Source organism: Leuciscus leuciscus (genome assembly GCF_965113295.1).
Source record: "Leuciscus leuciscus genome assembly, chromosome: 10".
Classification (NCBI taxonomy): Eukaryota; Metazoa; Chordata; class Actinopteri; order Cypriniformes; family Leuciscidae; genus Leuciscus; species Leuciscus leuciscus.
In genome coordinates, this window is record NC_138734.1 from 35768393 (window position 1) to 35782862 (window position 14470).

At 37.8% G+C, this 14470-nt stretch overlaps 2 protein-coding genes across 7 annotated transcripts in view; both read right to left on the reverse strand.

The window, feature by feature from the left end:
- Nucleotides 1-9228, reverse strand: part of LOC309508067 (plasmanylethanolamine desaturase 1) — a 31512-nt gene extending 22284 nt beyond the window's left edge. Inside the window, exons 1-2 of the mRNA XM_082182618.1 lie at nucleotides 9088-9228; nucleotides 8694-8861 (exon numbers count right to left, since the gene is read on the reverse strand). Of these exons, the coding sequence (XP_082038744.1) occupies nucleotides 8694-8861; nucleotides 9088-9097 (178 nt within the window). The 5' untranslated portion in view covers nucleotides 9098-9228. The remainder of the gene's footprint in view (nucleotides 1-8693; nucleotides 8862-9087) is intronic.
- A 476-nt stretch (nucleotides 9229-9704) lies between these two features.
- Nucleotides 9705-14470, reverse strand: part of znf423 (zinc finger protein 423) — a 158216-nt gene continuing 153450 nt past the window's right edge. For all 6 annotated transcript variants that reach the window (XM_082182453.1, XM_082182449.1, XM_082182448.1 and 3 more), the window contains one exon: nucleotides 9705-12176. In XM_082182453.1, the coding sequence (XP_082038579.1) occupies nucleotides 12147-12176 (30 nt within the window). In that variant the 3' untranslated portion in view covers nucleotides 9705-12146. The remainder of the gene's footprint in view (nucleotides 12177-14470) is intronic.

Consider the following 14470-nt stretch of genomic DNA (forward strand, 5'->3'; position numbering starts at 1 on the left):
CGATTACATGGCTAGGCAACTTTAAGCGTTTGATTAGGCCAGTATGAATTAACTTCAAGAGGAACAGAGTTAAAAATGCAATAGTTCTGCAGTCAGAAAGTGACTGTGAGATTAGAGTAGCTGCGCACCCAGAGGTGTTCAGCTCTTTAAATCAGTGAAAGCTGTATCCAGCAGCTTTAGCAAGAAAAACTGCGGTCATCAGACTGCACAGACCATTAGCCAGAGTCCGCAGTTTGCCACAGAGAGTACAGAATCTGCAAGAACCAGGGTGTAATTTAAGAACCGACACTAGTCGAAAATGTTTTGCTACTTCTAGGAAAAAAGGAGTTAGACTTAAATTTTTTTTTTTTTTTTACTTTTTGTCCAAAAGCAAGATCTGCAATAGTTTTACAGTCAAATGCTTTAGCATTTAACCATTACCACAAAAACATTCAACACATCTGATGTTGTGTTGATTCCAGTAAAAGGGACTATTTATTCACCATGTTGTTTCACGTATGGTTTTCTTTCTTCTGTGGAAAGAAGTTTAGCAGACTGCGAAGGTGTGCTTTAACATACAGTGAAAGTGAGGTTTGGACCATTAAAGTAGTCTGTCAAGAATACAACAAACCATATTTGAATATTCAAATGCAGAAATGAACTTTCAGAGCAGTGACGGAGAGAGATTTTTGTCTATGATAGGACTGCACGATGAATCGTATTTTAATAGTGATAATGTCTGCTTCTCGATAAATTACAAATAATTGTTGCGATATTGTCCCGCTGGTTTGTCCTGAAAACAAATCTTTCCTGCTTGGGGTTGCCAGATGTCAAGAGTGTAAATCCCCCAAATGGAGATTTTCCTCTTTTTCTGTCCAGCATTTTAGTTAATCTTTCCAACCTGGCAACCATGCACACACACTCTCTCTGGGCTGCAAACAAACCGCTGATGATCTGACAACACCAAGAAACATGTATGTTGAAGTTTAGCGATCATTGTGAAATTCTGCTCGAATGAAATAGTCATACAGCCAGTTTGTGCCCCTTCACGAGACCGCGTGTGCGATTTGCTGCTACTAAATTTGCAAACAAACCTTCTCTGTGGCAAACGGAGTAATAAATCCAATTATATTATCGACGTTTAAATAAAAGTCCATGTGGCACCTACAGACCTATTTGGTGAAGTGAAATGGCCATTATTACTTCACCCCTTTTAAAAATTATTTAATAAAAGTATATAATATTATATATTTTAGCACTAATAAGGATGTACATAATTCCATGTACTTCTGATATATTTATCAGAAGTACATGGAATGATGCCACTCACCACAATACAAAACATTTCAACCCACCACCTAATATCTGCAAACAAAATCTGTAAAACCTTATATTTATTTAACCCATAATATTCCTGAAATATGATGTTTAGAATGTTTTTAAAATGACCCAAGATTACTCCAGTCTTCAGTGTCACATGATCCTTCAGAAATCATTCCAATATGCTGATTTGCTGCTCAAGAAACATTTCTTATTATTAATGTTGAAAACAGTTGTGCTGCTTAATATATTTGTGGAAACCATGATACATTTCTAAAGATTCTTTGATTAATAGAAAGTTAAAAAAGCAGCGTTTATTTAAAAGGGAAATCTTATGTAACATTATAAATGTCTCTGTCACTTTTGATCAATTTAATGAGTCCTTATTGGAAAAAAGTATTAGTTTAAAAAAAAGAAAGAAATTATCTTATTAGAGTCAGACCCCAAACTTTAGAATGATTAAGATTTCAGTACACAGTAATTACGTATACATGTATATAAATATAAAATGAGGGGTTACACTTTATTTTAAGGTGTCATTGTTACAGTGTAATTATATATTGAAGTGCTGAGTAATATTAATTAACTACATGTACTTACTATAGGGTTAGGGTAGGATTAGGGTTTGGTTGAGGGTTAGTTGCATGTAATTATGCATTATTTATTGTTATTACTATGGTAAGAACATGTAACATATGTAACAAGGACACTGTAAAATAAAGTGTTACCAAATTAAGTATATTCAAATTTAACCAATGCATTAACAATCTATTAAAAGCACATGCTCGTACTGTGCAAAGAAAGATTTCATCAGAATGATAAGGCAAACGGAAGAAGGATGGTGGGTGTGTTTGGATGTGTACAACTGTATGTGTTGCAGCGGGAATGAAGGCAAGGTTATGCTCAGTGTCAAGCAGACGTGTCTGGTGTCTCACTCTACTCTTTGTACTGTAACACACACCCCTGGCCCTGCGCTACAGACCGGAGAATTTGCCTACAAGGCAGCAAGCTGAAAGATCAACTGCTTCCTTTTGGCTCAGGCCTATTTGTAACTTTTATTTTTTACATAGAAATGTTGCAACGCCTGGGTAAAACTCACTATTAACACAGACAACGGGTGAGAAACAATGAAAAAAAAAAGGATTTAACTAAGTCACTCTCCAACCAATAGATCTAAAAGTTAGTTGTGATAGAAGCGGTAGCATTATTTGTTTGCAGATGCCACTTGGTTTTAATAATTATAAAAAAGAAGTGTCCAAATACTTATTAGAGCAACTTTCACTTCACTTACCTGCAGGAATTACATAAACTGGATAGATGAAACGTCAGAGATTAGATTAACAAGAGAGAGTGATAGGGGAGTGAACCTAAGATCACATGGTTCGAGTGGACACAGCAGCTGTGACCTAAAGGCACTCAGTGTGAATTTCTTCAGTACATTTCCATCTCCAAGGCCACCAGATGCCCTCAGACTGATCAAGGTCAAGACGTCACCTCTTAAAGTGACAAGCGAGGCAAACAGCTGGATTTCAAGAGGTCAGACGTAGTGTAGCCTTCCGCAGAAGTTCTGTGTTCATTTGCAACAAATCCCTTAAGCTAAGAAAACCCTTAGTTATAATTGTTAGCATAATTATCTCAGGGTTTTTGTAACTTAAGCATTTTTTTTTGCAAGTGGTTCACATCACAGTTTCTTCTGGCCCAGAGCTACCCACTTAAACAGGAAGAAACAACCTGACCAAAATAAAACAATCAACCACAGTTATTTTAGTCTTTTACGTGCGGTTTAGCAGTGAGATATTCTGAAATAGATCATATCACAACGGCAGAGTGGTGTGGGAAAAAATCTGTCTCTACGAACAGATATACAGAAAACACACACAACATTCTGTAATCAGACGATCTGCCCATAAAAAAGATTTGAAGTCACCAATCTTGTAAACTTTATCTTCAAAAGCGTTCACTGTATCAACCCTGTGCCTTGAAAATACAACTTTGATTCCATGCAGAAAGATGAAAAAAAATTGTTTTTTTAAATGCATGTGCCCTTGAATTGCATAAAGTTTCAAGTTAACTTCAAAGCCTGCAGGTGGACGAATCCATTTATGCATGAAAATCATCAAACATAAGGGTGCATGCACAACAGGAATGTATCGTAGTGTGGATTGTTATGGCAGAACGGATTCAGACACTAAAGAAAAGTAACGCTCCTGGTGTGCAGTGTTGACACATCGCTGGCTTATCTGCAGGATTGCTACCATAAATAAATATAGTGGTGTCAGACAGCTGATAAGCTTAAATCACATTTGCACTTGTAGGTCAGTGTGTCTGTCAATAGTGCATTCCAGCCGTTTACACCCTGTATCATCATTCCCCTTTCCGCACGGTTCAAGCTTTTCTGTAGTCAAGACATCCGCCTGCCACAAATAAGGAGCAGACTTAACCGATTGGAGTCAAGATCGCTGACTGCATGGGAAACTAGATCTTGCAAAGTAATACTATATTGATCTCTTTTTCTCTCGAACACACAGACACACGCACGGCAAGCGCATCGGTAACCAGAGCATGGAGGCTGGCAGAGGCGATGGGGGAAACAGAAAGTAGCCTGTAAATCCTGTTTACTTTGCGGCGAATCTGTAAAGTGGGATAAGAAGCACAAAGAGCAGTCAGTGGTGCATGACACGCAGACATATGGTGGGGAGAGGCGTCCAGCTGTTTCGCTGTCCTGGGGTTACAGTAATGAGCCGGAGGCTTCATTGAGCAGACTGAAGCCTCATCAATCCCTTTTCACCAGTAAGCCTCAACACTTCCAAACGCCATTCCCGCTCACCTCATATCAGACACTCGCAAGCACAAACCGCCCTCAGACAAGCCTCCAGAGCGTCTGCTTTTAGCATCCTTGACATTATATTCTGTGGCTCAACCCTGTGCTCTCCATGGCCTCTCCAGATGGACCGCAGTTCAGCATCAGCTCAAGCCGGTTGAATTCCGTCAGAAGTCTCTTGGGTAACCAAACCAATGGATTCCAAGACTACGGCAATTTTTGTGGATAAAGGATCGAATTAAAAGAAAAATACAAGGTCTTGGTGGACAACAGCATTTGGGGATGCTGTGGTGTGCTTAAAGGCTCCGGAATGGTAACCACAAGGTTGATGGTTCCATCCCTGCATGAGTCATCACCATTTTGGAACCACATGGCGCCATTCTATGGTGTGAAAGACTAGGAAATATATTCTTATGTCCACAGTCATATGGAAATAAATAAGCTAAACAATCTAGTCCCAAGTCTTGGTCCAAATGCACTGAATTTAAGCTATAAAGTTATATATAAGTTATAAAGTGAATTATATTGGCCACAGTCCACATCGAATTAGAATCAATCTACCCATCTCTCTGGACTAAGCTCCAAACTTTAAGATTTTTTTACTTGTTTTTTAAAACAATCAAAATTTATTTCAACAAACTTGCTTTTCCAGCTCTACAAATTACAGTTACATGTATTTACGTGAATTTAAATTCATTTTAATTCATTTGAATTTTCTTACATTCATATTCAAAATTAAGTACATCCTGTTTGATATAACAATTCAAATTCAATTCAGATAGGAATTCAGGGTGCTTTTCATCATTTTAAAGATTAGATCCAAATGGTGGACTTAAAAATAAAAATAAAAAATTCATGCTTTTATTCAGCAAGGTTGCATTAAATGGATCAAAAAGACACTTACTGTATAATATTACAAAAATAAATTAAATGCTGTTCTTTTCAAAGTATACTGAAAATGTTTTTGTTTTTGTTATCTATGTTTTAACAAAAATATTAAGCAGCACAACTGTTTTCAACATTAGCCATGCTTCCATCCACTTATTTTTATGTGAATTTTGGGATATTGCATTAAAAAAATTAAATAAAAAATGCTGGATCGAAACACCAAGAAATTCTAAAAATGCACTCAAATGATTCGGATAATTTTTTGTATCTGATAAGAAAAAGTGCATAAAATATGATTGAAACACATTTACCGAATAAATTCTTAGATGGGCAACAAAAAAAGTCATGTGACTGCATAATGGGACAGCATAACTGGACTAAGCAGTGGACCGATCTCGTTGCACAGCATCTGAAATGCTGTTTTGGTCATTCTGAAATGCTTGAGACAAAGTCTATCGTCAAAGTGGTTCAGTATAATTAGAAGAACCGTCTTTCACGTCAGCGTTCTTAAGCAGCAGGCATCCACCTCTGAAAGAAGGATAACATGACGCGTTTATTGTGTTTATTCCGTTATTTATTATATACGAACAAAGCCCTCCAGTGACTTCCACAGCAGAAAATTCCATTTTTCTCCATGATATTTAATGCCAGTTTATCAGAAAGTTACGATTTTGTTCTCTTCGACTCACTGGATGGAAATGGTGCTTTATTTGCAAATGTTTTATGGTATTCCAAGTTAAAAATCACAACTTTGGAAGGAAACATAATAATGATAATGTTTCTTGAGCAGCACAAAATCAGCATATTAGAACTAGAATGATTTCTGAAGGATCATGTGACACTGAAGTGGAACAATGGCTTCTGAAAACTCAGCTTTGCATCACAGGAATAAATTACATTTAAAAATATATTAAAATAGAAAACAGTTGTTTTAAATTGTAATAATATTTCACAATATTACTGTTTTTACTGTATTTTTTATCAAATAAATGCAGTCTTGATGAACATAAGAGACTTCTTTAAAAAAATTTTTAAAACAACGCAGTACGGAATATTGCAATACTATGATGAAATATTGTATGTCATGGACGATAAACTTTGAAAGTGTGGTAATTACAACTGCAAACAGCATGCAAACCTCAGCACAAGCAAAACAACAATCCCAGCATACTTTCCTTGAGAATCCCACAGTTAAGCCTCTCCGACATGCACCTCACAGCTGGTGGATACTAAACTCGACTGAGCTCATCCAAAAATCCCATCCGCAATCCCACCCAACCCCCCGTTCACAGAGAGATGCATCATAACATTATCTTATTAACCTCGCAAAACTTCTCTCAAACATTCTCAACATGGCCAAGTAATTTACATGCTGGACGTGCCGGTGGTAGCATATGCTTAACGCGCCGGGTGCGTTGCCAAAGAAAATGAAGTGGTCATTATCATTCTTAATAGCATTTTGAGTTAAATCGATGTAGTTTTAATTGCAGCTGCAAACTACAAGCATCCTATGACACAATGAGCTAGAGGACAGTGGAGGGGGACGTTCCCTGCTAAATCTTGTTTAGGTTGATGGGTGGGTGAGTGGGGTGGTGGGGTTGGGGGTTAAAGGCTTTTTCCTAACACTGCTGATCTCCGGCTCATGATGTGCAGAGATGGAGCCGTTTTCCATTAAGCCAAAAGTGGAATGAAGTCAAATCTGAAACGTGCATTAATTTGTTTATTTGGTGTTCCGTGTCGGACTACCCGCAGCAGACTCAGATCAAATAAAAAAAATATCAGGGAAAGCACAGCTTGTCGAAGATGTCAAGTAACTGGGAACATCAAGGAACATCCCAACGTAGAGCTGCACTATTAATCCTTAAAAGGTCGCGATCTCGATGCAAACACCCACGTGACCTCACTCTTAAATGACAACGATTCGCCTGTGTCTATTCAAACATTTGACAAGTATGATCACAGCAAACATTCAGATCTGCGTTGGCGCCGCTGCTGACCCAGAGAGAGCAGTTGTCATGTATGAAACACACAGCATTGTTATTGTTCTGTGTTACAATTATTTATATTATCACAGAAGTACTGGGATAAAAGTTTATAGTTCGGATATGTCTACGAAAGCGAACAAAATAGAGCAAATCCCCTTTTAAAAGCAACATGGCACTTCAAATAACCATTGTATCTATTACATTGTAACGCCAGTAGGTGGCGACAAGTGACATAAAAATGTATGTCATTGAATCATTCATTCAAGAGATTCGTCCAAAAAAGCTGATTCATCCAGTAATGAAGCAAATTAAGTGTTAATGAGAAAGTCATTGAATCATTCAAACTGTTTTTTTTTAACTAATACATTCTGATTTAATAAACATTTTAAATAGACTGCAGCAATGTACATTTTGTCAGAACCTCTAGTAAATTACGTTATTTTGTTTAGTTGTCTAGTTAGAATCGTGATCTCAGTTTAAAAAAATAAATAAAATCCTTGTTCTCAATTTATCCAGAATTGTGCAGCTCTATCACAATATCCATAACTTTTCCAGTAATTCTAGATTAATGCAAGCTTTATTTTTAAAAAACACTTTACAGTAAGCTTCCATTTGTCAACATAACTAAACTATTTAACATTCTACTAAAAATGTAAAATACTACAGTATTTATTAATCTCAGCTAATGTTAATTTCAACATTTACTAATACATTACTAAAATCAAAAGTTGTATCTGTAAATATTATTTAATGGATCTGAGCTAACATGAACTAATAATGAATAGTTATTTTATTAATGTTAACAAATATTAATAAATACTTTAATAAATGCATTGCTTTTTGCTCATTAATGCATTAACTAATGTTAACCAATGGGGCCTCATTGCAAAGTTTTACCAAAATCATTTTATAGAATTTCTGGAGAACATTTCTATCCATATATCAAGTACTGATCCTTAAATATATAAATAAATGCACTTTTTGACATCTGTGTTAAAAGTCGTCAAAAATAATACATATTATAATTGAGTGTCTATGACCATGGCTTTTCCATACTAGACAATAACTATTTCCCTGATCTTAAAAATACATAAAATAATAATAATAATAATATTTCCAGGTTATCCATTACCATGGAAACCCTATGTGCATATGTATACACATTTATCAAAAAAGCAATTCAAAAGGCTATGATTCATATGCTCAAAATATGTAACAAAGGTCTCCATGTCTATATAAGTGTGTAACTTTTGTTCAGTGAAACATAAAAGAAACAGTTCACCCAAAACGAATGTCATAATTTACTCAAGGCAGAACGACACCTCTATCACCATTCACTTTTATTTTATGAAAAAAGATGACCGACTAATTTACTTCTCTAGATGCACGGTGTTACAAGTTTTACAAAGTAGCACTTACATGACACATGCAACCAATACCTAAGTCTTATACTTATGCAGGTGGTGTTATACAAGCACCAATATTCGTTTGATGATGTTGGTGCCATTTATGCACTGCAGTCACATATTATTGATCATCTAAAGCTGACCTCTGTAACGCAAGACTACACGCAACTTTTGTGTGCGTGCGCGCGCTTTCCTGGCCTTAGTTTGGCCCGATGATGCTGCAGAGTGAAACAGTAGGAGGATAATTCATATAAAAACATATCTGTTTAATGACACCCAATGTGTTTGTCTTACCCGGAGAGTAAAGCTCTGCGAGCTGTCGGGCCCCGGCATGCTGCGGTCCCCAGCGAGGCAAGGTGCTGTGCGCAGCCGCCCCATGTTCATTCCCGTTCGGATCCTCCTCTGCCATAGACCGCTGGCTGATCTCCGTTTCCGACAGCAGCGCCGCAGCCATGCTCTCTTCTGGTGGCCAGTTTTCACAAAACTTGCATTAATAATGACGGTGTATCGGACATTTAATAACTAATACACATGAGTTTGGGTTTAGCAGTGAATGACAGTGACACGCCTTCCCTGGTATGCCGAGGTTCCTATTTTAGCGAAACACACCCGGAACTAAAATAAGCACGAACTGCCTGTCTGATACTTCGCTATAATAAACAGACATATTATAATAAGTATTATTTACCTTGTTTCATCTCATGAGCTAAATGATTGATAAATATTGCTCCCCACAGGGCATCTGAGCCAGGTATTTAAACTGTCCGACAAGCCCAAATAAAGTGGATATTTGGAAAACTTTTCTTGTGCTCACTCACTGATGTGGTGTTCTTAGGGACAGTGGTAAAATGTGTGTTTGTGGTGTGACGCAAAACATAGAAGAAAAAAAGTTACAATCACTGGCTGCTAATGTCGGAGGATTGGTTTGATTAACAAAACTACATAATGTCTCAGATGTTTGTTCAAATAGTTGTATGCTTATACAGACATTGTCCCTTAAATGTTATGAAAATACAACAACGTTTGGTATTTTATTGATGGTCCCTAACAGCTCATGCGAGTCTATCACAAGACTTCGGGACGCTGATAAAGGAAACACGCGTCTCTTGAAGCTAAATCGTTTAAGTACACACGACTACTGTTCTACTTGTTGATAAGAAACAGATAAGGTTATCATGTTATCTCATGTTTATGTTAATGTGTTAGATTGTGTTGTAGTGAAACACTCGTAAAGTAATAATACAAATTATAATATTACTGTACATAGTAACATAACAAAACAAAACAAACAAAAACATTTTAATATATAATGTATAACAGTATGTCACAAAAATATTTATTGTATACATAGCACATACATTGCTTACATGTTATTGAGAAGACTTGCTAGCTAATGATCTGTTAAGCATCATATAATGTGGTAATGTTGGTGAATTTTCCTAATGAAAGTAATAATAACGTTTTTTAGAGAAAATCTATTTTTTCATATTGAGAGTCCTTGGGATGCTGAGAGACTGTGTGCAGGTCTGTAAAACCCTCTGAGGCTGTAAAGACTGACAAGATTGCCTAAATCATCTCCTCAAATATTTGAAATAATTCTACCACAAAATACAAAGGTACAGTTTCCTTTTGCCCCATTTGGACATCTCCATTTACCATTTAAAATCCACACACTCTTAATACAGCACAGATTTAATAAACTTTTCACTGCATTACATTGAAATACTTAAATCAAACACAAGCCCAGTTAAGGGCATCTTTCAATACTCTTGGATATTTGTGGGTGAAATCAGATGCTAGTTTCCAAGTATTTAGGAGTTACTCAGATGGTGTGCTGAACCCGGTTTCCCAAGCGGACCGTTTCAGAGACCCCCAGAGGCCTGTAGTGTATCAATGCGTTCCGATGGCTGATTTCTGGGAACAGTACCGACCTTCTGTCCGGCTCAAGTTATGAGACTCAGCGGCCGAACCAGCTGCTTAAACACATGGATGCAATTAAAGCAGAAACTGCTCTGGTAAAAGAAGAAACACTACTTTAAATAGATGTTTCTGTCCTTATTCGGGGAGTCACAAGCATTAAGTCATCTGCTGATCACTGCTGGGTTTTTCCTTATTAACCGAAAACATAACACATTTGCAATCATCATATAGTTCTGCATTATGATACTGATTTTCCATTTTTTATTATACAGATTTTCCATTTTTTTATTATACAAGATGAGAAATCTTTTCCTTTAAAATTGGATTAATAAATCCAATGCAGTGTAAAAATTACAGACTTTCAGATCATCATATTTTACAACTGAACTCATGTATGTGACTGAGAGCAGTCTTGTTATCAGCAGGTCACAATACGTCACGTTCCGTGCAATCATAATCCCACAATATTCTGTCTGCTCTGGATAACAGTGTGGCTGCTACTGCTTATCATTTGTGTTTATTAAGTTAAAGATAAAGACTCAAGTCTTTGATTCTGATCCTACTGCAGACATTGAATTGAACACTGAAAGCAGCACGGATCTGGGTTTGAGTAAAACGGTGATTAGTGATACAATGTGAACTCAATGATCTTCTCTTCTGCAGGTGAATCATAGCAGATTTGAATTTGTATGATATTTATTATATGAACTGTAACCACATTAACATCTAGAAATATTGATATTGAACAGCATGATTAATGTAAGCACGAACTGCGTTCGGCCGTTCACACCTGTCCACGAGTTTTCATCATTGTCATTCACATTATCTGTATGTTTTATGAGCAGCATTACTGTAGCTCACTGATATTTATTGTTAAATAGAAAGCATGACAAGAAGAATAGAGCTCACACAGAGTCAGGGGAACAGAGCCACTCTAAGGAGTTCAGCTGCTTCCAAACGCTTTATCTGCACTTCGAAAGAACACTCACTTCAGATGCACAGATTCCCTTTATTCATGATTTATTTATTTGTTTATTTTCAACTGTACTAGTTTATTGCAATCTGGTTAATTCACATTTAAAAAGCAGACATCATCCAGTTGCACTGAAATCAAAGATATTCATTTTTACAACATCCATAAGGCCCATGTACTGGAAAATCCAATCAAAACCATTATGTTTTTTCTTTTTTTCTTTATATGTTTTTTTGTCTTTTTTACTGTAATTAGAAAAAAGAAAATATATAACAATAATAATAGAAAGGAAAAATATTACGACTGGCAAGCAATCACAGCACAGCACAAGTACCTATTTACTGCAAGAAATAAATGGTACAAATAAATCAACAAATAAAGAGGGCTGAGAATATATGCCTTGAAAAGAACAAAATTGGCACGTATGAAGTTTGATACATGAAGCAACAGAGGACAAGATATGTATTTCTAGAGATTAAAATCAGGCAGAGGGTGTCTTTCCCTTCCATTTTTTTCATCTTTTGTCCCCAAAAAAATCAAGAAAAACCAAAAAGAAAACGGGGAGAAAATAAAGAACACACAACCAGGAAGAAGGGACAATAAAAAATACTGCACGTAGAATACCTTTTTCTCTCCATCTCCTTTTTTTTTCTCTCCTTTTCTTTTTTAATAGCATATCCCATTAATATTCATTCCCCACCGTTCGTAATAGCTGCGCCTGGTGGCGGAATCGTTAGAGTTTTACATGTGAGTAGCAAATGACACTTTGATTGGCTGTGATGTTGAAATGTTCCTCCCCCACCGGGCCTGGGTCGGGGTTCTAGGCTGAACCGGGAGTCCTGCGGGGCCCGGTCTCACTGTGCGTGCTGGCTCAGTGTGTGGTTCTGCAGGGGAACAGAAGAGAACACATGAGGAGAGAAATAATAAGCTACGTGCCCACACCTCCACCCGTCTCCTTCGCTCTCTCCCTCTATCCATCTCTCGTTCCATTTACCCACCAGGCCTGTCCGTCCATCTCAAGGCTAGCAGCCCCACTTTGACAGAGCCATGAGCGAACACCTTCCTTTCTTCCCGTTTTCTTTCTTCTCCACACCCTCCCATTAAATATTGGGCACATGTGCACTTGCGATCCCATTCATCCGCCCACATGTTTCCGTACCGGCAGAAAAACACAACATTCATCCTCCGTTTGATTAAGAGTTCTCCGTTTCTAATGCAAAACCCCTGATTTGTTTATTGTGGAGTCTTCGATCCCATGTTTATGAATCTTTTAAATCAGCACAATGCCTTCGTTCTTTGGACTCCTGAGAACAGAGCGTACATTTATAATCATATATCAAAACCCTCCGTTATTGAAGTGAAAAAGTAGGAGCTGAACACATTTGTATCAAATTCCAGCAATACATTAAACTCTAAAAAATAAAGGTTTTTCACAGAGATGCCATAGAACAACCATTTTAGGTTCCCAAAAGAACCTTTTAGTGAACTGTTCTTAAAAAAGAAAAGAAAAATTCTTGGTGTGAAGGTCATTTCAATGGACCCGTTTGACATTTCTGGGGTTCTCAGAAGCAGAAATTTAACTTTTGTTAATCCAATCCATGATTTTTAAAAAGAGGGAAAAAATAGAGATTGATTACGTTGGTCAGAAGAGATGTAAAATTTGCCATCACTCCATCAGCCATTGTAGTAGAAACACCCTATCAGCAGTGTTAGCTAGTTATATAGTTAAGGTAATATACAGTAACAGAGTATATACATTATCACAAAGCATAGTGTTATAAATGTAACTTTTTTTAAATGAAAAAAAATTCAACATTTACAAGAATTGTGGAAATGCATCCTTTTTCCACTATAAAGAAGTCTCCATGGATGTTATAGAGTCTTCATATAACCACAAACGCCATTAAAAACCCCTTTATTTTGAAGAGTGTATGGCGTACGCATCACAAGGACAGATGTGCACAAAAGACGCCATAATAGTGGAAAGGGGGCAGAAGAATGACCTAAAACCGTGATCACGTAAACGGATCAATCAGCCGTTGCGTGAGGGTTAAACACAAGCAGATATGCACAGGCTAAAGGGTTATTGTGTTGCCGCGGTCTCTCTGCAGCTCTGCTTTTCCGCATGCTTTTCCCTGGACCATAAACCCAATTCCCAGAGAAGAGCCGGCAATCATCCCACTTTCCCTCTCAAAGCTCCTTTCCAAGATTAATCTCTCCAAGAGAGATAGGCTGTTTTTATGCCCCGATATAAAAAAAACGGAAAGGGGGAGACAAATCTGAAGGATTAAACATGGTTTTTCGTTGATAAATACTTATTCTTATTCTTCGGCCTCTTATCTTAGTGCACATATTTTGCAAATGATTGCTGGCGAAAGGGGATGGGCAGTTCCATCCGAGGAAGGCCAAACCACTGGGTCTTAAAACCCCAGACCGAATCAATGGCAGTCTGTCAGGGGATGCGAGTCTTACGTCCTCCTTCTCTTTCCATCCCGGCCTCTCTCTCTCTCTCTCTCTCTCTTTTCCCGCCCCTCCTGCATGGAACAGAGAGGAGACGCGCACGAGGAGGGCTCTTGAGCGAGGAGACGCATCTCTCTGGGAGCCACTGACCCCATTATGAGAGCAAAGCACTTCTCCTTTTGCATTACGCTGCCTGCGCTGCCTTCCCCCCTCCAGCAGAGGCCAGCCTTGTCTATGTCTCGCTCTGAGATCTGGCGGAGAGGAGAACGAGATGGAGGTGCATATCGGACAAAACCCAAACATATTGTAAATCATTTGTCCTCATCACCAAGCACCTGTTTCGCATATTGGAATTACAACAAAACGTAACGGGAAAATGCAGCAGCACGGTGAAACATGACTGAAAATAATCCTGGGACTCGCATGACAATGAGCAATGAGTCAATACAGCGTACCTGCCCGCATTGTCACATGTGCACATGTCAAGAGCAACTAACGACCCAATTTACCCAAACCTGCCTTAGCCGAGTCCCCAAGAATATGCTGCTGCTCAATCAATTATCAGTTAGTCCCCACAAAGCCAATCCCTCTCCAAACGCAATCTTCACCTGCTGCAGAGCCAAACGAATATACCTCATACCACGGCTCAACATGAGACCAAATTAACATCTGGGTCGCCTATCTTTTCATTTACGCTGATGATCTTAACAACAAAAAC